The sequence below is a fragment of the Monodelphis domestica genome, chromosome 4 (genome assembly GCF_027887165.1).
Source record: "Monodelphis domestica isolate mMonDom1 chromosome 4, mMonDom1.pri, whole genome shotgun sequence".
NCBI classification, from domain to species: Eukaryota; Metazoa; Chordata; class Mammalia; order Didelphimorphia; family Didelphidae; genus Monodelphis; species Monodelphis domestica.
The window spans coordinates 421,064,535-421,088,845 of NC_077230.1; the positions used below are offsets into that span (position 1 = coordinate 421,064,535).

Below are 24,311 nucleotides of genomic sequence, written 5' to 3' on the forward strand. Positions count from 1 at the left end.
CTCTTTCATCTGGAACCTTAGGTCAGTTTATAATCCACAGAATTGACTGTTAGCCACTTGTGTTCCTCCTAATTACCCAGAGTACCCAGAATAGACTTGCACAGGAGGTTTCAGACCAACTTATACACAATTAGCCAAAATCCAGGAATCAGGGGAATTTGATTTCCTGTTGTACTTCTGACATTTACTAGCTTTTTAAATTTCTTCATTCTTTGAGCCTCGGTTTCTTCATCTCTAAAATAGGGTCATTAATGCTTGTAGTACTTATCTCACAAGGGTGCTACCAGATTCCAATGTGGAATTTGGTTTGGCTTGCCACTTGTAAGGTGGCACTGATTCAAAGGATTCAGGGGGGCTGGCACGCTGGTCCACATCCTTCCTATCTGCCAAGAATGGAACCCTCTACTTTGGGCTCAGTCGGGTGTCAATACAACAATACAGCTAGCACAGGTGCCAGAGAGAACGGGGCTACTTTATCAACTCCTTAATCAAAGGACCCTTTTACTCTGGATCCATACACACAGTCAGGCTCCATCATTGACCAATTAGAAAAGGAAAAGAAAAGCAGGCTTCCTATCTTGGAAGGAAAGCTTACGTTCCTACCAGAAAAAGACGCAGAGCACACGGGACCTTCCCATAGGGATGAGGGACCTGTTGTTGACTAAGTCACCCCCTCACTCATCAGAATGTGACAGTATAGAGGATTTCTGGCCAAGATGGCTTCCTGGAGGCATATCATCCAGCTCCTCCATATCCATGTCAGCAAAAATCTCAAAATGTCACCAGATCACATAATAATCTAGAACGTTAAACAATACATGACTTCTTCCCTACAGAAAAAAAAAATCAGGAAGAACTTCACGGAGTAAAGGAAAGGAAACCAGAAGAAAAGCCAAGACCAGGAAACACAAACCATCTAGCAGATGCCCAGAATGTGCCCCTGACAAAGCTCTGTTTTAGAGGCCCCCAGAGTAAAAGGATCCTCCAAGAAAACCCCAGTGAGATCAGAAATGCACATCTGGGACCATGAAGGAGATGCAGAGATCAGCCCTGGTGCAGCAGTACTGAGAAGAAGCCCCCAAGGTCCCCAGCACTTGGTCTGAAGATGACCTCCAGGATCCTGACGTGTGGCCTTCTGAACTCCAAAGACCCAAGAGGAGGCCGAATCCTGTAGAGGTCAGCACAGGATCCGTAGCTCATTGGGCTTGACCAAGAAGTAGAGGAGCATAAGGAAAAGGGGGGCTTACGGGGAGATAATCTATTGTGTCCAGGAGCGGATAACGCAGACTATTTGCTCCATCAGCTCTAGGAACCAGGAACCCAGACAGTCAAGAAAGATTTATTTATGAGGCATGTCGGTAGGTGTCGGGCAGTGCGCCAAGGGTTGGGGTTACAAGGGAAGCTAAAGGACAGTCCCTGCCTTCAAGGAGGCCTCAATCGGACCTGGAAGAAAACATACAAACGACCATGGACAAACCAGTTAGAGAGAGTTAAACTGGAGGCAAGCCGCAGAGCTACAGATCTAGAATTAAGGATCACTGAGGGGTTCAGTTATAACGGATCATGAAGGTCGTAAAGATGTGTTCACGGACCCGACTTGTGGACATAGTCCCGATATTTCACGTGACTGATTTCTGAATCCTTAAATTGGGGGGGGGGACTCAAAACTGTATTGATCCTAACAGTTAAGCCTCTATTATGTGCAGTCTGGAAGCTGGCAGACAGCTTATAAAGATCCTTTGTGGTGTCAAAGACTTACCCTTAGCATGCAAGTTAGCTGGGGACCAGTGGTCAGGGATGGAGAAGGCTGGTCAAAATCAGGAAGGACTTTCAAATAAGTTTCTTGCCTGGACAGGCAGCTCTACTATTATGTTGCTCTTTGATTCCTTTATCTTGAAGTTGATTGTCGATATTATGATAATACTTCTGTTGTGCCACTTGTTTGATTGACATCCCCACCACCCCCTGTCCTTGGATCCTGAATAAAATCAGGTCAGCTCACTCATGCTCTCTCGAATCTGCACAGGAAGGGCTGACAGGCTGATATGATGCTGATGATCTGTGTGTCTTGTGTTCTTTCTCTCTATGCCATTCCTTCCTTAATCTTTTCTTTAAAAAAAAAATAATCCTTATCTCCCATCGTAGAATCAATACTGTGTATCAATTCCAAGGCAGAGAGCGGTAAGGGCTAGGCAATAGGGGTCAAGTGACTTGCCCAGGGTCACCCAGCTGAGAAGTGTCTGAGGCCAGATTTGAACCCAGGACCTCCCATCTCTAAGCTTGGCTCTCAATGCACTGAGCTACCCAGCTGCCCCCCAAACCAGAATTCTTAAGACTACTCTGAGAGTCAATTTTCTCTACATACTCACAACCTATCCATCTAGGAAAAATTAATAGTGATAGCACACTATGTAAATAATTTAGTACGGGTTAGTAAACCCTTACAACAGTTTACAACAGGACTAAGGTGTAAAAAACCAGGAAGAGCAGGTTATGAAGGACTTTGAAGGCATTTTGTATCTGCTTCTAGAGGCAATAGAAAGCCATCAGCGTTTATTGATTGGGGTGGGGGCAGCAACATTGGAATTTGGGGGACATCACGTCAGTGGCTGAAGGGAGAATGGGTCAGAATGGGGGGGAAACTTGAGGCAGACATATCCTAGGGACAGTAGACAGAACAGGGCGATGGTGTCCTGAGAAATAACTGAGGTTCTGAAGTGACTTCACAGTGAAGACAAAACACAGGATTATGGGGTCAGAGAGAAAGATAAAGTGATAAAAGGAATTTTACAATTTGCAGACAACAAAGTGGACTTCTTGTGGGCTCAATACTCTTCGCCACTGACTCTATGCAGAGGTGGAGTGGACTAGAGGCAGTCCTGACAACTAGGTAGACTGAGGGAGCAGGAATTGGGGGTGCGTGAAGGAATATCAAGATTGCTGAAATCTGCTGGCATAATTGTGGGAACTGAGGCACAGGAAGAGATTGTGGTGAGCACTGAGCTTACTGACGGAGAGAACGTCCTGAACCTCAGCAGATAACAGCTCCCAGAAGCTATCTGTACCATCAGTTTAGATGAAGGAGCCTCAAAAGCACACAAATTGCTGAGCAAAAGTGGCAGCAGTAGAGTCTGCAGGTGGCGTTGAGGGACAAGGTCCAAAGACTCTTCTGACTCCCCCATAAGGAAAGGAGCTGGCAAAGGGTACCTGGGGATGTCGTGTCATCAGGAAGGGTGCGAGATCTCGGGAGGAAGAATTAAAAGGTGGGGAAAGGAAAAGGGTTTACGAAGAAAGCAAGTTTGTTAACGACCGAGCCAGCAATCTAGATAGCCGTGATGGGCATGGCGATCTGCAGTGGGATGGTGGTGGGGAGGCCAGAGAGTTGTGGCGGATCTGCCCAGGTTGAGGGATGGGGAATTGAGTTTGAAAAATGGCAGATACGAATCCAAAACCCCTGACGTGAGACGTGATATGGAAACCACTATAGAATGAGTCCACGTAGCGATCTGGGGATCTTTTTGTTTTGTCTGCGGAAGGAGAGGTAGAGATTTGTTGGTATAAGTTATTTCATTTATTATTGTAATTAGATTTTCACTCTCAACATTTTATTTTATTTAATGTGCTTTCTTAAAACATAAAATTTTAGTTACAAGCAACAGTTATACATTGGGGGCAACGTCGTCGTATATTCTATTTAACAGAAATAAAAGAAGATTTGTCTAAAGCTCTGAGATGTGTTTGTTATATAACTCCCTTTGCAGTACTATTGCACGCTGTAAAAAGAAGTCAGACTTCAAAAGCAAAAATAACTTGTGCCGTTATGAACCCACACATGTAAAATGTCCGTCAGCTCTTTTAAAAGGAAAAAAAATCATGTCAGTATTACAAATCTCCCTCACATTTCTTAATTGTATTTTATATGAAAAAATGATGTTGAATTCATGCGCAGTTTTGCTTTATCTACAGTTTACTTTACCCAGAATTCTTGTCTTTCGTTCTCATTCGTCGATGAGAACAGTCATAGTACTACTTGTTGGCAGCATCCATTTTCCCACATGGTGGGAGTATAGATTCACGCGCACACACACACACACACACACACACACACACACACACACACACACACACACATACACACACAACATGATGGTAGAAAACAAGAGAGGGGGCAGCTGGGTAGCTCAATGGATTGAGAACCAAGCCTAGAGACGGGAGGTCCTAGGTTCAAATCTGGCCTCAGACACTTCCCAGCTGGGTGACCCTGGGCAAGTCACTTGACCCCCATTGCCTAGCCCTGACCACTCTTCTGCCTTGGAGCCAATACACAGTATAGATTCCAAGACAGAAGGTAAGGGTTTAAAAAAAAGAAAGAAAAAGAAAATAAGAGATAAGAAATTCAATTTCAAAATTTCAGTTCCAAGTCTAGAAATGGGTCCATTGAGGAAGGCAAGTGATGAGAACATTCAAAGCCCTCCCCAGAGGACTGAGCTCATAGCAGAAGCTGTTGAGCCCTGGGAAGCTCCCGAGAGCCATTTCACAAAAAGGACACAGAAGGTGTCCTTTAGGCAGCCTATTCATGGGGTCTATGTTGACGGCTTTGACAGGGTGCGACCCAAAAAAGACTTGGAGCTCTGGGGAAGACCTCAGGTGAACACAGAGACTACACGTAGGTGGCCTGCATCCAGAGCTGATGTGTGACTCCCTGGTGAGTCTTCATTTGCGACCCTGGCAGATATAAGCATCCACAGAAGAGGCTTTGGAAAGAGGCTATCAGAAGGGCTAGAGAAGGAGAGAAGGCCAAGCACAGGAGAAATTCTGAGGAAGACACGGAAAGTCTCCAGCTTACATACTGAATGGATGTCAGTTACTTGGATGCCAGCTGGTTCGTTGGCAGAGATGCGTTTCTTTACTGATTGGTTAGAGAAAGGCAGGAACAGCTTCCAGAAGGTCATTGGCATATCGGAATTCTGCTGGGGTGTGAACCTATCTGGACTTATTGCTCTCTAGGGTTATTTATCACATGGAAGAGGGAACCCTTGTAGGGATGCCTGATAAAGAGGCTTTGCATGTGTCTTGTTCAAAAAAGGGCCTTACATCTGAATGGATAAACAGAATCTTGTGCTATTTGAACGCTTGAGACATTTCGCTTTTATACTGGCTAAAGGAACCGCTTGTCTTTGAAAGACGACAGCACATTTCAGTGCCTTTGAATGGTGGCTGTGAGATAAAGGAGTTTGTGACTACTTCACTGGCTTGAGAACAGAGGAGGAGCCCCTTTGCCCCGCAGGACATCAGTGAGTCTCAGAAAAAGAAATGAAAGCAGCTTTCTCTGGTGTAGGTTGTTCTCGAGGGGACCAATGATGTCAAACTCTCTCTTCCAGCAACGTGAGTTACACAGGGCACATAGTTTTCCCCACTTACTACTTACTAATTCTCTATGCTTTGGTTCTTTTTCCCTTGTGAGTGTTCATCTCCACTGGGGGGAATGCGATCCAGAACTGCATTGGGGCAATAGCTTTGCCAATGAATGCCAGCTGCATCCAGTGCCAATTATCCACCCCACCACCCCTACTCCTTGATGTCCTATGCTGAGAGCAACCTGCTGCCACTGCCACGGTTACTGTCAATACTTGTTGCAGTCTCTGGGGACCCCTCAACTGGGGTTGGAGTGAACAAGATCCAGGCTGGTTCCAGCTGGTGTCAGAGACCTCTTACTGCCCTCTTATGTTATACTGGGCTAGAAAAATATCTGAAAAGGAGTTTTGCTGGACCGGATGTTCCAAAACATGATGTGAAGTATCATTTTAAAATTGTTTGTAGGGGAATGTTCAGCTAAATAGCTACCTCCCCTCTGCCTTCTTGGATCCCTCATAAATTTACAAAGCTTGCCTTCAGCATGAATTCTCTGATGGTTAACAAGTGTTCAATTCTATAAAAGGCTTTCCTAAATTCATAAAAGTTTCTCTCCAGTATGAATCCTCTAGTGGGTAAATAGGCTTGAGTTTTGATTGAAGGCTTTCCCACATTCAATACATTTATAAGGTTTCTCTCTGTCATGAATCTTCTGAGGCATTTTAAGGTTAGCCATCACAATGAAAGCTTTCCCACACATTCGTTATGAAGCATCTGATGTACACGAAGAGTAGAACTCTCAATGAAGGCTTTCCCACACTTCTCACATTCATAAGGCTTCTTTCCATTATGAACTCTCCAGTGCCTAAAGGGGGTTGAGTATTTGATGAAGACTTTCCCACACTTCTCACATTTATAAGGTTCCTCTCCAGTATGAACTCTCTGGTGTCTGGCAAGCAATGATGAAGGATTTCCCACATTCATTACATTTACAAGGCTTCTCTCCAATATGAGCCTTCTGATGTACAAGAAGATTGTAGCTCTGACTGCAGGCTTTCCTATACTCATTATATTTATGAGGCTTCTCTTTGGTATGACTACTCTGGTGCTTAACAAGGGATGCATTTTGATTGAAGCCTTTCCCACATTCCTTACACTTATAAGCCTTCTCTTTGGTATGAATTGTCTCCTGTTTGAAAAGGGTCAAGGACTGACCACATGTACTGCATTTATAAAGCTTCTCTCCAGTAAGAGTTATCTGATGTGAAATAAGACTTGAGTTCTGAGTAAAGGCTTTTTCACATTTATATGCTTCTCTCCAGTATGAACTTTCTGGTGCCTAAGGAGGTTTGCATTTTGGGGAAAGGATTTCCCACATCCTTTATATTTATATTGCTCATATTCATTACCTTTATAACACTTCTCTATAGCATGAATCTTCTGGTGTTGAATAAGTCTTGAGTTGTGACTGATTATATTGATAAGCTTTCTCAAGAGCAGAGAGCTGCCAATGTTCAAAAAAGTTTGAATGTGGAAGGCTTTGCCCCATTCGTTTCATTTGTAACATTTGTCTCCAGTGTGAATATTCTGGTGTATGCTCATTTCTCTACCATCACTCTCCTATTTCCCTTCCTCACTCTTTATCTAGCTCTCACTTTCACCCCCCCTCCTGAAAAATAGAAGAACAATGGCCAGCTCTGCTGACTCTTTTAGTCTTTACTCTTTGGGATGATTCCTCCTCTAGACTGCCCTCTTTTGAAGCTGCCTGTGAATTCTCAATCTTGGGCTCCAAATCTGAAAAATTGTGATAGAAAGTACAAAGGTACACAAATATTCCAAGCTTTGACTAGGGTTGAAGTAAAGCAGCTGCAAATGATAACCAGAGGAAAGTATCACCTGATGGAAGTATTTCCAAAACCACCTTTTTAGTTTCTCTAGAAATACATAGAAATGGGGAGTCTGTGTACTAGGCAGGAGAACATGAAGCTGGTGCTTGCCAGTCTTGAGGCCCCTCTGGTTCCTCCAAAGCCATGATACTGATGCAGTGGTGGTTCCCCATCTAGAGGACCTAAGCCGAGGCAACATTTTGTTCCAGAGCTCAGTCACGGTCATGACCATGAATTACAACAGCCATGGAATACTGTGAATCTTAAAATTTCTCAGACTTGTGAATGTTAAAAATTCTCAGACTCTACCTTAGAACATTATCTTAAGGTTATGGTTAAGGCTATTCCCCATTTAAACAATGGAGGTACTTAGTCAGGAATGTATTGAGAACTTTACATTACTCCACCCATACTTAGGCATACTTTAGGGGAAGATAAAGTTGTAAAACTCCTTACTGAACAATGGAAATGTACCCAGCCTATACTTAAAGTAAAGCTAAAATCCTTAAGATGGGTCTATTTTTAGATCTAATACAAAAAGGTGCTAAGTACCTATGAAGGTCAAATTAATCACTAAAAGGTCAGGCAACTTGCAAACTTGCAAGGGGCAAAGAGGTGTGAACTTACTCAGAAGTTTTAGTCTACCCAGAGAAGTTGAGAACTAAAGAAGATGTGAATTAAGAATGGTCAATCCTGTGAAAACATCTACTGTGATTGGTAGATGTGAGAACTTAGGGGAGGTGACATAGGAGAAAATTCTCTTTAAAAGGAGGTCAGAAAGGCCTCTGAGAAGGTGTAGCTTGCCAAAGCTGAACTGGAGGCTGGGGCTCTCTCTCAGTGGCTGAACTTAGTTCAGCTTCCTGAGCTAAACTGGAGGGTATCTCTGAACACTAGAGTTTTGCTTGGAAGGATCTTGTGGTGAGTGATTAAAGACTGACTGATCTCTCTCTTAAGGCTTAAGCCTAGGCTGCCCGAGCTCTTTTCTCATTATTTCCTCTTACTCTCTCTCTCCCTTTCCTTAATTCCTTTTATTTGTATTAATTAAAATCTCCATAAAACCCAGCTGACTTGGGTATATTTAATATTTGGGAATTTTCCCATGGCGACCACTTTATTTTAATATAAAATCAAGACACTAAATATTATCTTTACAGTTTTGGCAATTCACAGTCTTGAAACCCATATTCTTGTGGTCACAGTTTATGGCAACCACTCTTTTGTCTGTAACAGTACTGAGCAAGGGAGCCAGGAAATTTATGTTTTTCAGTATTCCTCAGATTTGGTCCAAAAACCCTTGGGTACAGAATATGGTGTTTGAGAACATGATGCCATCCCCATATATGCAGTTATAGTTAGATCCTGGTGAACAGGTCCCAGTGGATGTGAAAGACAAGAGAAGCAAAGAGGTCATAGAGCATATGAAAAAGGTCTTAAGGGAATGGAGGAGCACGAGCAAAAGCTTTCCCACCCATCTAATCTGGGATCCAAAAAGTAACACCTACAGAATGTATCTGTGCACTGGAAAGACAGATCCTTTGCCCAGTCCTCGTGCCTTTGCCCAAAAAAATGCCTGGTAAATCCAAGGCTACCCTGAAAGCCAGCACTCAAGACTGAGGGTCCAGAAGGAGGTTCCTGATTCTTGGAACAATGGAGTCAGGGCTAGAAGTCAAAGGCCTCAAAGATCAAGTGACAGAGAGACAGCTACTCACATGATCTCACCAACTGGCAAGCTTCCAGGCCTCTCTCCAGAACCTGTGGAAAACCAAAGCTACCTCCTATGCAGAAGACACAGGCATTTTAGACACTAGCACAAGGCTGGAGGTGCAAGAAGATAAAGCATGCGGGGAAGGGGACCAAGTGAAGAGACTAGAATTTGCTAATAAAACACTTTATATTGACTCTTTAAAAAATATGGAGGAATAGTATTTTTCCTAATCTAATAAACTTTCCAGACTTTTTCCTGTTTGAGAGTATATAGGTCAAAAATCCGTATCTTTTTTAGGGAAATAAAAATTTTTAAATAAAAATTTAATTAAAAAAAAGCATTGTACTGGCTCTTCTCTCAATGTGATCTATCAAGAACCACCGGATCTTGTTTATACTCAGAAGGGTGTGTCTATTTGTCAGAGGGAGGAGATCGAGAACACTCGAGGGCATTGGACACTTCAAAACAGGCTCAGTCCAAGATTCCCCAGGATTCCTTCTCAACCTCTGCCCCAGTGGCCTTCCTCATTGTAACCCCACAATTAATGACCCTCCTCTATTGCTTCCACTTGGTGAGTTCCTCCCCAGAGCCTCCATTTGAGGAAGACCCACATCAGCAATGACCACTTCAAACTTGAGTATCTCTATGTATTTCTCTTCTTTACCCTCATTTGGAGATGCCCCTCTCTCCCCTCACCTCCACCAATATTTCAGCTAACTTTTTATATGTGAACTGCCTTTACTGGAATGTAAGCACCTTTAGAGTTGGGAATATTTTTTGTGCTTAGACATTTATTCTTTGGGTAAAGTATTTTTAGCCCCAATTCCTGGCAAAGAGAAAGCGCTTCATTAGATGTTTTATGAATCTATTTATTGGGGACAGCTGGTGGCTCAGTGGCCAGAGAGCCAGGATTGGAGACAGAAGGTCCTAGGCTCAAAGTAAGGGCCAGGCAACAGGGGTCAAGTGACTTGTCCAGGACTACATAGCTAGAAAGTGTCTGAAGTCTCTTTCGGATGGGCCTCAATTTGCCCTTTGGACCTTCCCTGAGAGTCTCCACTGATGGATATTTCAAAAAACTCTTCTTTTTTTTTTTTTAGACCTCAACTCTTCCCTCATTACATCGTCACAGGAGAAGTATCCTTACCCTAAATAAGGAAAATGCCAACAACCGTACTTTAAAATTCCTTAGAAAGGGTGGTTTTTGTTTAAAGATGAGGGCAGTTAGGTAGCTGAGTGGATTGAGAACCAAGCTTAGAGATAGGAAGTCCTGGGTTCAAATTTGACCTCAGACACTTCCAGCTGTGTGACCCTGGGCAAGTCACTTAACCCCATTGCCTAGCACCACCCCTGTTCTGCCCAATACTCAGTATTGATTCTAAGATGGAAGATAAGGATTAAAAATAATAAAGGTAAATGCTTTAAACAAAAGACAAAAAAAGAATTAGATGTCTTAAGGACTAGAAATAGATTATATTTCTTTCCGATAAAAGGTCAAAGAGGCTTGGGGAAAATGAAATGATATCCCACAGAAATATTACTAATAAATAATTCAACATTAATTTTTCTGTCTGTCTAGAATTCTGGGGACAGATAGTCATTATTATTCAGTTCATTTTACATGAGACACTTATCTAAAACTTGATTTCTTCTCCAGATTGCAGTTCTTTCACTTATTAACTTCTCAATCAAAGGATATCAAAGAGACAGAAATAGAATTAGGGCTGAGAGAAACATAGTATGGGATGTTTATCCCAACCATTCTGGCCCAGGGACACTCTTATGGCTTTGACTTTTTTTTTAACCCTTACCTTCTGTCTTAAAATTAATACTGTGTATTGGTTCCAAAGCAGAAGAGAGGTAAGGGCTAGGCAATGGGGGTCAAGTGACTTGCCCAGGGTCACACAGCTGGAAAGTATCTGAGGTCAGATTTGAACCTAGGACCTGTCTCTAGGCCTGGCTCTCCATCCACTGAGCCACCCTGCTGCCCCTTATGGCATTGACTCTTGCTGAATTGATACCCTGGTGACTTGTGCACTCAGTGACAGAGCAGGGGACTGTTTCAGCAAAGTTATCAGCAGATTTTTCTAGTGGGCAGGATACATACAAGATGACTGAAGGGAGGGAAAGAGAGGAGAACACAGGAAAGAACCCTGAGGGGCAGCCACATTACATAGATAAAGATTCAGGGAAACAGACTGATGGGAAGGAGAGGATGGAACAAGCATTGAAGAGCCCACTCTATGCCAGGCACTCTAGGCTAAGTAAGCCCTTTTTAGACTTGCTCTCCACCCAGGGAAGGTGGGTGCTGTTATGATCTGCCTACACAGGAGGAAACGGATTTCCCCCAAGAAATCAGCCTTCCAAGTTCTCTGTCCCTGCTTCTTGAAACAAGGAGGAAGGTCCTTCTGCATCCCGGCTGCCCTCTTCTGGACACTCCGGCTTATCACTGTCTTTTTATTCGTGGAACCCCAAACAGAACCCAAGACCCAGAGGAACTCTCACAAGGGCAGAGGACGTGGCTTCTATTGTAGACACGTTCCTGGAAGCTGTGCCCTTTGTCGTGCAGGCCCAGGCAACAACAGATTTGGGGCTCTCGTTTCACGGAGGACTGAGGACTGCTATTGAGCTTGCAGTCCCAGATATTTTGAGGATCCTCTGCTGAATTTCATCCAATTCGCTAGCATGTGATCTTTTGGGTTCCTGGTTCTGTTGCCCGGCATATTAGCTATGCTCCTAGCTTTGTCATCTGCAAGTTCATTGAGCATACCATGTTTTATGTCGTCCAAAGAAATCAGACAAAACAATAAGAGAAAAGAAGAGTGGATCAGTGACACAGTATTTTTATAGCATTGGGGATTTGTTTTTTTTTTAATCCCTTACCTTCCATCTTGGAATCAATACTGGGTATTGGTTCCAAGGCAGAAGAGTGGTAAGGGCTAGGCAGTGAGGGTCAAGTGACTTGCCCAGGGTCACACAGCTGGGAAGTGTCTGAGGCCACATTTGAACCCAAGACCTCCCGTCTCTAGACCTGGCTCTCAATCCACTGAGCTACCCAGCTTCCCCTGAGCATTGGGGTTTTCAACCAATAAAGAATATGAGGCCTTTTCTCCAATAACAACACTGTTAATTCACAGATTATTTATCTACTAACAAAGAATGACTCTTTCACCAGCCTCCTAAGCAAAGATTCCTTCATCACAAAGGGAGTTAGATCCTCTTTCTGAATGGCCCACCAGCTCAACCTTAGGACATCCCCTGCCAGTCCTCTTGGTGGATAGTTTGAGAATGGAGATAGATGTGGAGACCTCAACTCTTCCCCCATTACTTCATCACAGGAAAGTTGGGTCTTTCCTAAGCCCTGGAAGATGCTAACACATTCTGCCACGGGGCCAGATCACTCTACTTTAAGTGAATCTTTTTCTTTTTCTATACATGTAGAAACGATGTTTGACAACCGTTTTCTGACATACTGCAATTCAGATTCTCTCTTCTTCCCTTTCTCCTTCCCCTTCCCCAGGTGGCAAATAGTCTGACATGGATTATACCAGCACTTTCATACAACACCTCTTTCTATATTGCTCATGATGTGACAGAAAGAAGACACACATCATACATACACTAAAAAACGTATGAAGGAAATAAAGTGGAAGATGGCATGCTCGGATCTGCAATGAGGACTCCAATAGTTTCTTCTTTGGCCATAGAGAGCCTTTTTCATCATGAGTCCTTTGTAAATATCTAGGAAATTTGCTTTACTGATAATAGTTTAGTCCTTCACAGTTGATCATCAAACAATATATCTATTCACATATCCTTTGACTTTTGAAAAAGTCTGATGTGGGGTTAATCTATTCTGCTTAAATATCTCCTGCAATCTCCTCCCATTAGAATATACTCTCCTGAAAGGTAGGTACTGTTCTCATGATTGTTGCAATAGTGTAAGACCAAGGTTTTGAGGTGGGGATGGAGGATGGGAGTCTTTCTTTGTAATTCCAGCTTTAGGAAGGGAATCTGGGTGCTAGTTGGCTCTTTATCAATGTCTTTTGATTTCCTGACTGCCTCCAAAGTTACCCCTCCTCTCCCCAAGACCCAGACTCTAATGTCTACCATGATTTCGCTGACAAACTGAGATCTTCCCCTAAGCTTACCAATCTTACCTATTACAGTGCCCATAATTGAGGGAAAGAGGGAAGCCAGATCTGCCTTCATCCAGGAAACAGCCATCTCCATGCCATCTCCCTCAAATTCCCAAACACAGCAACATAGAGCTTAGAGTATCTATAGAAATCATTTATATGAATCCATACATTCTCCCACTCCAAAAAAGAGAGCTCAAGAGGAGGTACTTGAGTTACGGCAACAAATGAGCCACACCCTTGACCTTAGCCTCCACCTTAAATCCAATTCCACAATCCTCTTATTGCCCCAAATCCATCTGTGCTTTTAAAATAATCTACCCCTAGCCTTAAGTATGCTGGTAAATTGTTAACAAGCAGCTCTCAAAAATGGTATCTATAGTACACACATACATAGTACATACTTTTAAAGTTTAATCTTCATTATTAATATTTTCCCCATTACTCTTTTAAGTCTAGGCAGTTATATAGACATAGATATATACATACATATAGATAGATAGATATCTTTGCAAAGTTCTGAAGTGTGAATGTCCAACTGTAAAATTTAACAATCAGCTCTGATAGAGTTGACTCCCAGCAAACCCCTGTCCCTGGTCCTGAATCATGGACCTCAGAACTGGCAGCTTCTCTAATACCTATCCCAGATGAGTTCTAGTTCCAAGCTATTGCTAATCATAAGGAGGCAGAGGGATATAACAGCAAGAGTTCTGGAGCTGATGATAGAAGTCTAATTTCAATCAAATTATCCATTTCAATATTTTGAAATGGATATCAAAATATCAAATTGTGCATCTTCAGTCATGTCACTCCTCCTCTGTGGCCTTCAGCTTATTCATCTGCCACTTGATCCCCACTTTAATTCCAACCCCACAACTTGTTAATTGCCAAAAATCCATCTTTGATTGGAAGTATGTATTTGCCCTTAGCTTGATGTGCTGGAAAATGGTTAAGAATCCCTCTCGAAACAAATATACAACATATGATATTTAATTTGTTTGCATTATTAACATTTTCTCCACCAACCTATTTTATTCTTTTAAACGGTCAAGTAAACAATAAATGAAGCCCTAATTTGCAGCCTTTGCAGAGTTCTGATATGTTAATAATTACAAATAAATCTAATCATCCCCTCTCCGGCTGGCTCAGCTCTGTAGCTCTGTCCCTGGTACTGATTGAATCATGAACCTTGGAACTGGCAGGTTCTCCAACCTAGAACAACTCTCTCTCTCTCTCTCTCTCTCTCTCTCTCTCTCTCTCTCTCTCTCTCTCTCTCTCTCTCTGTCTCTCTCTCCTTCTCTGTCTCTGTCTCTCCCTCTCTCTCTGTCTCTCTCTCTGTCTCTCTCTCTCTCTCTCTGTCTCTCTCTCTGTCTCTCTCTCTCTCTGTCTCTCTCTCTCCTTGGATCCTGGATAAAGGTTTGTTAAATGGAAAATAGAGTATTAGAAGGAGGTGGGTAGTAGAGCTGTGAAAGCTGAGAGCCAGGGTTGGCTCTGCATTTGGGGGGGGATAATGGGTAATTACAATGGGAAGCAAAGTAGAAGCAAGCCTCTAAGAGGTTCCAAAACTTGGTCTCCTCTTTTGGGAAGGTGATTTCACTCTGACTTTGGTGATTTCAGATTTTGGTTTCTTATAGATGGAGAAAGGGTGTCACACTTTGATATATACTGAAATAAGGAAATTTGAGGGAAAGAGGCTGGAGTACTAATTTTACCTCTGAACCTCAGTTTCCTCAAGTTAAAATGAGATTGGGCAAGATGACTTGAAGGACCCTTCTAGTTCTACAATTATGATTTTCCTAGTGTATGAGGAAGGGAGAAGGGGGGAGGGAGAAAGGGAGGGAAAGAGAGATAGTGGGGTGGGGAGAGAGAGAGAGAAGGAGGGAAGGAGGGAGGAGAGAAGGAGGGAGAGGAAGGGAGGGAGGGAGGGAGAGAAATATCATTATGCAACCATATTCCTTTGGCACGCCCAGGCCCAGTGCTATATTAGGATAACATGAGACTTTGAGAGGTCACCTAGTCCAAGACCCTCATCTTACAATGGATGGAAAAGGGCTTCAAGGAAACAAGGCACTTCTCTAGCTTGTGAATTCTGATACAGATCACAGATGAAAGCTAGAAGAGACATAAGAAGCTACACCTGGTACTATGTTGGGAAAGCGGGATGTTATACATCAGCTAATGCATCTACCTCATTTCATAGGTGGGAAACTGAGGGACAGGAGTGTTCCAGTGTTACTCAGGAGCACATGAGGCAGAAGCTCTTTCCCATGTTTTTTGGGCTGGCCCTTAGAATTCCCAGGATCAATGGTTGGCCACTGGAATTCCTCTTCATTAGCAATAATACAAATGGCCAGAATCTCCAAAATTGACTTGCCCGGGAGGTTACAGAGCAACTTCCATCATCTTGGCCAGGAACCAGGAATCCAGGTCCTCTGGTTTCAAGAGACGCCTCTCCCACTTGCTACCTGTGTGACTCCCTTCATCCCCTTTGAATCTCACACACACACATACAAACATTTACATAAATCCCTAAAAATCTCAACAGACCCTCCTTGGACTCTGGGAAAAGGGTTGGCAAATTGGAGCTACAGTGAATAGGAGTTTTAGGAGATTGGGGTGGAAGATGAAAGCCTGAGTTAACTGTTAACCCTTAACTGTTCCAGGGACTGCTAATCACAATGGATCCCAACCTGGTTCTGTCTTGGGGGAGAGAGAACAGAAGCAAAAATTCCTACCTTGGAATTACAGATTTTGGCTTCTTGTGTCAACCCTGCTGCCAGAAATGGGGAGTGGGGGAGGGGGATGGGCACCCTAAAAATGGTTGTAAAGACCAAGTAAACAGTCTTACTTTTCCTTTCCTACCAGAAACCTACGTGTCCTTCATCCCCATAAGTTTGAATTGGAGGCTAAGAGATTGCCCCAAGATCTGTCCAAGGAGGAGGCAGAGAAAGAGAAATTCCTAATTGCTTCAGGGCTTCCTGAAAGCACTTAGGAAGCTCATGGAATCTAAGGAAATTATCATTAATGATAGCATTAAAATTTATGTAGTATCCTGGCTACTGGAAACTCCAGCTCATCATGTCCTTTAAAAAACAACTCTTACCTTCTAAGGTCTTAGAATCAATACTAGGTATTGGTTCCAAGGCAGAAGAGTAGTAAAAGCTAGGCAATGGGGGTCAAGGGACTTGCCCAGGGTCACACAGCTAGGAAGTGTCTGAAGCCACATTTGAATACAAGACTTTCAGACTTCAGGCCTGGCTTTCTACCCACTAAGCTACCTAGCTGCCTCTCAGTGTCCTTTTAATGCATGGAACATTGCACAGAACACAATACCTAGATGAGTTCTGACAAGGGCAGAGGACATGGGCTCCATCTATCTCCTCCCTGTTCCGGAAAGCTGTGCCCCTTCCAAGGAAGGCCTGGGCAACAAGAGCCATGTTGCTGTTATTTCCCACTGCTAATCCTTTTGAGTTTATGGTCCCAGATATTCTGAGGAAGCCTTGCTGCCTTTGATCCCTTGTGGAACTTCACCCAATTCTCCAGCATGCGCCGATCCTTTCGTCCCATCTGGTAGGCTAACTATGGCTCCCAGCTTTGTGTTATCTCCTAGTTCACTGGCCATACCTCGTAGACCTTCATCCAGATCATTGGAAGAAAAAGTGTAAACCTCAAAATTTCTCAGACTTATGAATGTTAGGGGTTTCCCCCATTGGGAAATCTTCTACTTAAAAAAAATTCCCTAGCAGATGGTGAGAACTCTACTTGAGTGTGGGGGCTCCTAGCTATGGGAGTGTCCCTGTTCCACCCTACTTAAGACTGCTTTAGGACAGAAAACTGCTTGCTAAACAATGAAAGTACTTTGATCCATGCTTATGGAAGGGACAGGAAGTTCTTTGAGTCATGACTATTTTAGAATTGATACAATGGGATACTAAGTACCTATAAAGGTGGGGCAACTTGTAAACTACTTAAACCTAAAAGGGTGATAACTTATTCAGAGGTATTTTCTTAATGAAATTTGTTGACACAGCAGCATTTTTTTCTGACTTACTAAAGAGATTAAAACTACTCAGCTGTGAATTCAAAATGGGCAGTCCTTTAGAAACATCTACAGTGATTGGTAGATGTAAGGACTTAGGGGAGGTGACAGAGGAAATTTTGCCCTTAAAAATAAGAGCTTGGATCTCATTCAGGGATCTCAATTTCTGACTCTCATTCTGAAGGAGAGCTCCTTGAGGAGCTCCTCTGAGGGGCTCTGTTCCTCTGGGGTAGGAGCTCTGGAGGCTCTTGAGAGAGGCCCTTTGAAACAATCTCTGGCTGGAAGACTCTTTGAGGAAGGACCCTGGCCTGGTGTCACTAGTATCCTTGTTTAGTCAGACCTTGTGGTGAGTGTGAAAAAACTGACTGATTTCTCTTTTAAGACTCAGGTCTAGGCCATATTGGCTTGATGCCCTTCATACTTATTCCTTTCTTACTCTCTCTCTCTTTCTTTGATTACTCATTGTATTGTTAGTTAAAAATCTCTATAAAACCCAGTTGACTTGGGTATTTGAATAATTGGGAATATTTCCCTGGCGACCACCTTATATTTGATTTTAAACCCAAGACACTGTAGTGAAACATATTTCTGTGGTCAAATTTACTCACCCTCTCTTATATCTATCACAATTTATATCTTCCACTATTTTAATCACTACGGTTTAAGACCTCAACCAATTTAAATCTCACAAAAGTGAGACAGCAAAGAAAAGGAAGTGTGGGTCACTGAAGCTCTTGGAGATTGAGAAGGAAGCATGAAGATGAGATAGAAAGAGAAATGCTCAAAGATTCCGGATGACTTTGGGGCGCCTTCCCTTTGAAAGTAGGAGGGGCCCCTCTTCCAGAAGCTTGGGGGCCATCTTTGGAGAACCCTGGAAGCGAAGATGAGTGCCACGGCCTTTGGGAGGGCAGGAGAGGATGGAGAAGGGAACGAAGCAGGAAGAGCCCTCTGAACATGGGGACCCAGTAGAGAGCAGCGTCCAGTGAGCAGAGGCAGAGTTTCTCTTCCCCAGAGATGAGGTTCTGGCCCTTCTTGCTTGCATGCGGTCTAAGATAAAAGACCTTCAGTTTCCACGTCATTCCACTCCATTTCACAAGGACTGATCCAGAGCTGGAGACACTGGCCAGGCCAGGCTCCTGCTCTCAGCAGTTCCAAACCTCTCCTCAATTTTGAATCCAATCAGAGAAATCCAACACTAGAAGCAATTGTCCCCTAATGTTACTCACCTCTGGAGTTTGGGCTGTTGGGATTCTCCATGATTGTCTGAGAGAGGAGAAACTTCAGCTCTTCCCCTGGGCTTCAGCCTTAAGAGAACAGGAAAAGGTCTGGTTATTGGCTTGGTCAGTGTCAGAACTTGAGCCTCCCCAGCCATTCAGAGAGCGAGTAACACTGATGCTCAGAAAGGAGTCCTCTCAGACAATCTACAGGGGTTACTCAGCTCTTCCTGGCCCTTTCCTACTTATCTCCTCTCCTTCTGGGCCCAACTGTTTTGTGTGTTAGCTTTTCTGGCAGCTTTGGGGAAAGGTGTTCAAGGTGGGAGGGAGAGGATGCTCTCTTTGAAAGCTCAGCTGCAGGGACAGCTAGGGGGCACAATGGATAGAAGACTGATCCTGGAGTCTGGAGGACCTGGGTTCAAATGCTTCCTGCCCTGGTGACCTTAGTCAAGTCACTCAACCCTATTTGTTTAACTCTTGCCCTTCTGTTCTGGAGTTTTTGCTAAGACATCCAGTGAGAGTTTAAAAAAACAAAAAGCCTGTAGTTGTAAGGACTGGCCCTTAGTAAGCACTTCATTGTTTCTATTGGCTCATGACTGCCTTCCTTGGTCCCTCTTTTTACCCTAGATCCAAACTCTGAGAGTCTTTAGACATCATTTATACCCATCCGCACATTCTCCCAAGGAAGAAGGGGACACCCAGATTGTTTAAAATACATGTAAATGTTGTTTAGAAAAATGAAGAGAGATCAGACAGTTAGACTCAGACTTCTCACACTCTAAATTCAGAGCTCACAGGGAAGGACTTGAATTTCTGCGCTGGGTGATTCACAGACTTGATTTTGCTCCCCATCATGGATCCAGACTCAAACCTCTTTAGTCTAGAATCAATCAATCTAATCTAATTAAACATTCTTTCTGAGTCTTAAATGTGTTAGTAAATTATTAAAAACTGTTCCTCAGAGGCAGCTGGGTGACTCAGTGGATAGAGCACCACACCAGGAGAAAGGAGAACCTGGGTTCAAATGTAGCCTCAGCTACTTCCTAGTTGTGTGATCCTGGACAAGTCACTTAACTCAACTTCAATGGTCTACAGCTTACAGTTCTTCTGCCTTGGAACCAATACTTAGTACTGATTCTAGGACAGAAGAACAACTGATTCTCAAAACAACAACAACAACAACAACCTGCACATGAGATGCTCTTAAGTTTAATCTCATTATTAACTCTTGCTCCATGACTTGCTAAATCTAGAAAATCAAGAAAACAAATCCATCTTTGATTTCTAATCATTGCAGGGTTCATGGGGCTCCAACTGGGCAAGCACACCTCTGACCCTAATCTAGCTTCATTTGGGTTTTGCTTTGGATGTAGAGAGTCTGGGATGTCTATAGCAGAAGATGTTCCAAAGGCACTTGGAGATGCTGAAGTGGAGTTTAGGAGACAGACAGGAGGTCAGAGGGTAGGTCTGGGACTGATCTGTGTTGGGATGAGGACACATCCCGTGTGATCCAAGATCGCTGGGAAAGAAAGTCAATAGAGAGAGATCAGAAGGCAAGAGGCAAGGATAGAACTCGGCTACTGATGCTCAGCTTGGAAAAGAAGATTGTTAATATTCAAAAATTGAGGATAATGAAGAGTCTTATTATGAAAAATCTGGCAGCCTGGGACACACCAGAAGAGGGCGGCTCATAGTATGAAATACAATGGAAAGATTCAGGGAGATAAATCCAGGGGAAAGGGTTCTAAATACGACACTCTACAGATCTTGATTGTCCTTATAGAAAGCAGATTCAGGGGCAGCTAGGGAGCTCGGTGGATAAAGCACCAGACCTGAAGGTCTGAGTTCAAATGTGGCCTCAGATACTTCTTAGCTGTGTGGCCCTGGGCAAGTCAATTATCCCCATTTGCCTAGACCTTGCCCTTCTGCCTTAGAGTTGTTAATGAGACACAGAGGGTTAAAAAAGAAAGAAACCAGTTTCAGAAAGAAGAGTGATTACAAGAGGTTGGAAACTTCAAAGGGCGTGCAAAAGTAGAGGCAATGACAGTTGAATGTGAGAATCTGAGAATTTCAGAGTGAAAGGGAGGAGAGATAGACAATGATACGTTAAAGGACAAATGACTGGGGGGAAACTGGGTGGCTCAATGGATTGAGAGCCAGGCCCAGAGATGGGAGGTCCTGGGTTCAAATCTGTACTCAGACACTTCCCAGCTGTGTGACCCTGAGCAAGTCACTTAACCTCCATTGCCTAGTCCTTACTACTCTTCTGTCTTGGAACCAATGGATTCCAAGACAAAAGGTAAGGGTTTTAAAAAAAAGGACAAGTGAGTGAAGTGGTTGGGGTTTTTGTATGTGTCATTTAAGTAGAGAGGAAACCTTTTTTTGAAGCTGGGAAAGACCCAGTGGATAGAGTTGTTGAGTAGTTCATCTCCCTTCCCCTAGAACCCAACAGTCTTTCATTTTGGCCTTACATAGCATTTGGTTCAAATCTTCCCCCAGTATCACCATATTCTCACAGGATTCCCTAGATGATTTCCATCCTAACTGTCCCAGGTAGGACACTCAGCAAACACTGTGATTCTGATGATCCAGGGATCTGCTCTTCCCTAATGACCCTGGAACACAACCTTTGCAGCCATGGAGGATTGAAATTCGTGTCTCTGACAAGAGTCCTCGGAGAACCCAGAACTTCCAAAACCCGAGCCAATGTGACATGAGGGTGAGAGAGGGGGAAGCTTAGCTCCATTATCTCCTAGATCTCACGGCTTCTGGACTCCGTCTAATCCTCCAAGGTGGCAAACAGCATTTTGAAGATCTGGAAAGCATTTGGGAGTCAGTAGGGTGAGGAGATCCCTGAAAGAACCAGGAGTTTGCAGCTCACCAAGAAAGCTTTCCTCTCTAACACATACGAGTGGCTCTTTCACAGCAGATGCTTGTGTCCCAAACAACAAATGTCTTACATCTGGGTGCATTTCTTGCATCTGAATTAAGAAGCATTTATTAAACTCTTGCTAATGCTTTCCTGTCGTCTATAATATGGCAATAAGTCTCCTAATTGATCTCCTTGTTATGATTTTAATTTATACTCATATTTATGTACAGATGTGATTTTTTAAGTTTAATTTTTCTCTCTCCTCTTGTTTTTGGGAGAATTGATTCAGACACCTTATAGCTTAGCCATGCAGTGTGTTCATTCTATTGTTGATATATATCCTCCAGAGGAGAGGATTGTGTGATTTTCCTAAAAGTCCAAAGTCTAAGATCTTTTAAAGTAATTTTAGGAAAAGATAATCAATCACCAACACCCTGGACCAGGAAGGGAGATCTTCTGGAGAAGATGCTGTAAGGATGCCTGCAGAAATCACACACTACATCAGGAGATTTGGAGTGAATTTTTGGCTATAATGAACTGAAGCGAGGTGGGGGGTGAGCCCTCCATTTATCCTGATCATAAACACTTATGCCAAAGGAGAATGCCCCCCAAGTGACTCTTTGCCAATGCACCTATCAATCATTTTTCTCTTTCTCCTCTTTTCTTCCCAAAATTGTTGTGACTCTTTCCATGAAGTGGACAATATAGCTTCTTTTTTTATACCCCCTACTGAGAAAATGCTAACTGTATCGACTCCATACGTGGAATGATCCACTGGGGAGAATGACAGGCTAAACTCCTGGCGAACCAAGAGTGGGGTGACATAACATGCTGGTCTCCCAGAGAATAAGAGGTGGGGATTGGGTAAAGTAAAATACCCAGGGGACCTCCATTCCAGCTTGGGTCCCTCGCACCCTGATCACAAAGTCACATGGCATGTCAGAAGGCTGGACTTCTGGATTTCCCATCAGAGTGGACAACCAGAACAACAGCATGGCAGAATCAGCACGATGTGGCCATGGAGGGAGACGCATGTTCAGTTTTAAAACAAGTGCAGGAAGTCAGGTCGCTCTCTTGATTTTCATGTCCATATCTGGTGAGGGGATTTTGCTCCCTCACTCTCTCTGAGCCATCTGGGGCTGCCATCTCTGGCAAGTGGAACGCATGGTGGAGGGGACTGGGCTGGGCTGGAGTCCGGGACCTGATCTTAATTTAAGTTAGACTGAGACCTCTCTCTGTCTCTGTTTCTCCCTCTGTCTCTGACTCCTCTTTCTTTCCTAATAAAAGCTCATAAATCTGGTAATACACCTCCAGAACAATTTTTACTTGTAACACCCTGAATCCAGGCTCTCCCATCTCAAATTTCTCTTCCACAGAAAAGGCAGCTAGTTGGGTGACACAATGGATAAAGTGCCAGTCCTGAAGTTGGGAAGACCTGAGTTCAAATTTGACCTCAGATATTTATTAGATGTGTGACCCTCATATAGTTAAGTCACAATATTTGTTTGCCTCCAGAGGGAGAGTAATGAGGGTGGTCAGCCTGGAGTAATAGCTAAAAATCAGATTTGTTCGGGGCTTTCTAAGACAAAGAGAAAAATTTGTATTTTTTTCTAAAGGCTGGGGGGAAGCCACTGAAATTTCTTGAGTCAGGGAATAATGGGATATATATATATATCCTAAAAATCCTTCTAATATTATATATATATATATATATATGTCAGGAATATCATTTTAGAAGCTGAGAGGAAGAAGGCAGAAACTGGATTTAGGAATGTCCATAGGAGGCTAGTGAGAAGGTGATGAGTATGAACCAGGGGGCTGTCATACGGATGGAGATGGGACAGAAAAGATGTTGCAGGCCTGGAAGCCACAAGTCTTGGTAGCTGATTGGATGTGTAAGGAGAGTGAGAGGGGGCAGTTAAAGATGACTAAGGTTGGAAATCTGGGTGACTAAGAAGATGATAATGCCCTCAACAGAAGTAGGAAGTTAGGAAGAAGGTGACTTTATGGGGGAAGATGGTGAATTTTGTGTCCATGAATCACCTATGAGACCCCCAAGGCTGTGCCTCAGCCAGCTTTCTTCTCTTACCTCTCTACACTGTTTACTATGGTGACCTCCTCAGTTTCCATGGATTCAACTATCAACTCGGATGATTCTCAGATCTATATATTTTTTCAGCCTTAGCCCCATTCCTGACGTCTAGTCTGGCATCTCCAACTGGATGTCTCTAACTAGATTTCTCAAAGACATCTTAAATTCAATAAATTGACAGCTGAACTCATTTTAATTACACCCAAATCTTTTCCTCCTTATAACTTTGCAATTAATGCTGAGAGCACCACCATCTTCCCAGTGAATCCTCCTTGATTGCTAACTTTCTGATCCAATATTCCATGTTCAAATCATGCCATTGCTACCTTTGTAACATCTTTCTTAAATCACCCCTCTTCTCTCCTCTGACACTGCCACATTCTGATACAAGCCTTCCTCAACTCGTTCTGGGACCATTATAATCATTGCCCGTGGCTTGGTTCTCTTCCCCCACACCAACGCATCCTTCACTCAGCTGTCAAATCAATCCTCCTACAGCTCAAGTTTGACCATCTCACTCCGCTCTCCCCCCGCCAATCTCCTATTACTTCCAGAATCAAATATGGACTTCTTTCTTTGGTCTTCATAACCTGGCCCCGTCATACCTTTCTAGTCTTCTTATGCAAAGAGATAGAGGTAGGCAGGCAGAGAATTCCAGGCATGAGAAGAATCAGTAGGTACAGCAAGAGTCCTTGCGTGTACAGTGAGAAGGTCAGTAATCGTACACTGTAGAAGAGGTTGAAGGGAGTAATTGGTTGGAAGACGGGAAGGTTGGAAGGAGCCAGATTGTGAAGGGTAGTAAATTCCAGACAGGATTGTATGCTTGATTCTAGAGGGAAGGAAAGGTATTCTTGAGTAGTGGGGTGACATGGTAGGACCTGTTCTTTAGGGAAACCATTCTGAATCTGAGGAGGATGAATCACAATGGGGAGACTTTTGATGCAGGGACATGAACTTGAAACCAGTCACAACAGGCCAGGCATGAGGTGATGAGACATTTGCCAGGTGGTAACTA

At 43.4% G+C, this 24,311-nt stretch overlaps 1 protein-coding gene across 1 annotated transcript in view; it reads right to left on the bottom strand.

Annotated features, from left to right (window-relative positions):
* Positions 1 to 24,311, bottom strand: part of LOC130453945 (zinc finger protein 501-like) — a 110,520-nt gene that overhangs the window by 25,186 nt on the left and 61,023 nt on the right. The window contains exon 3 of the mRNA XM_056796285.1: positions 18,345 to 18,422. Within this exon, the coding sequence (XP_056652263.1) occupies positions 18,345 to 18,375 (31 nt within the window). The 5' untranslated portion in view covers positions 18,376 to 18,422. The remainder of the gene's footprint in view (positions 1 to 18,344; positions 18,423 to 24,311) is intronic.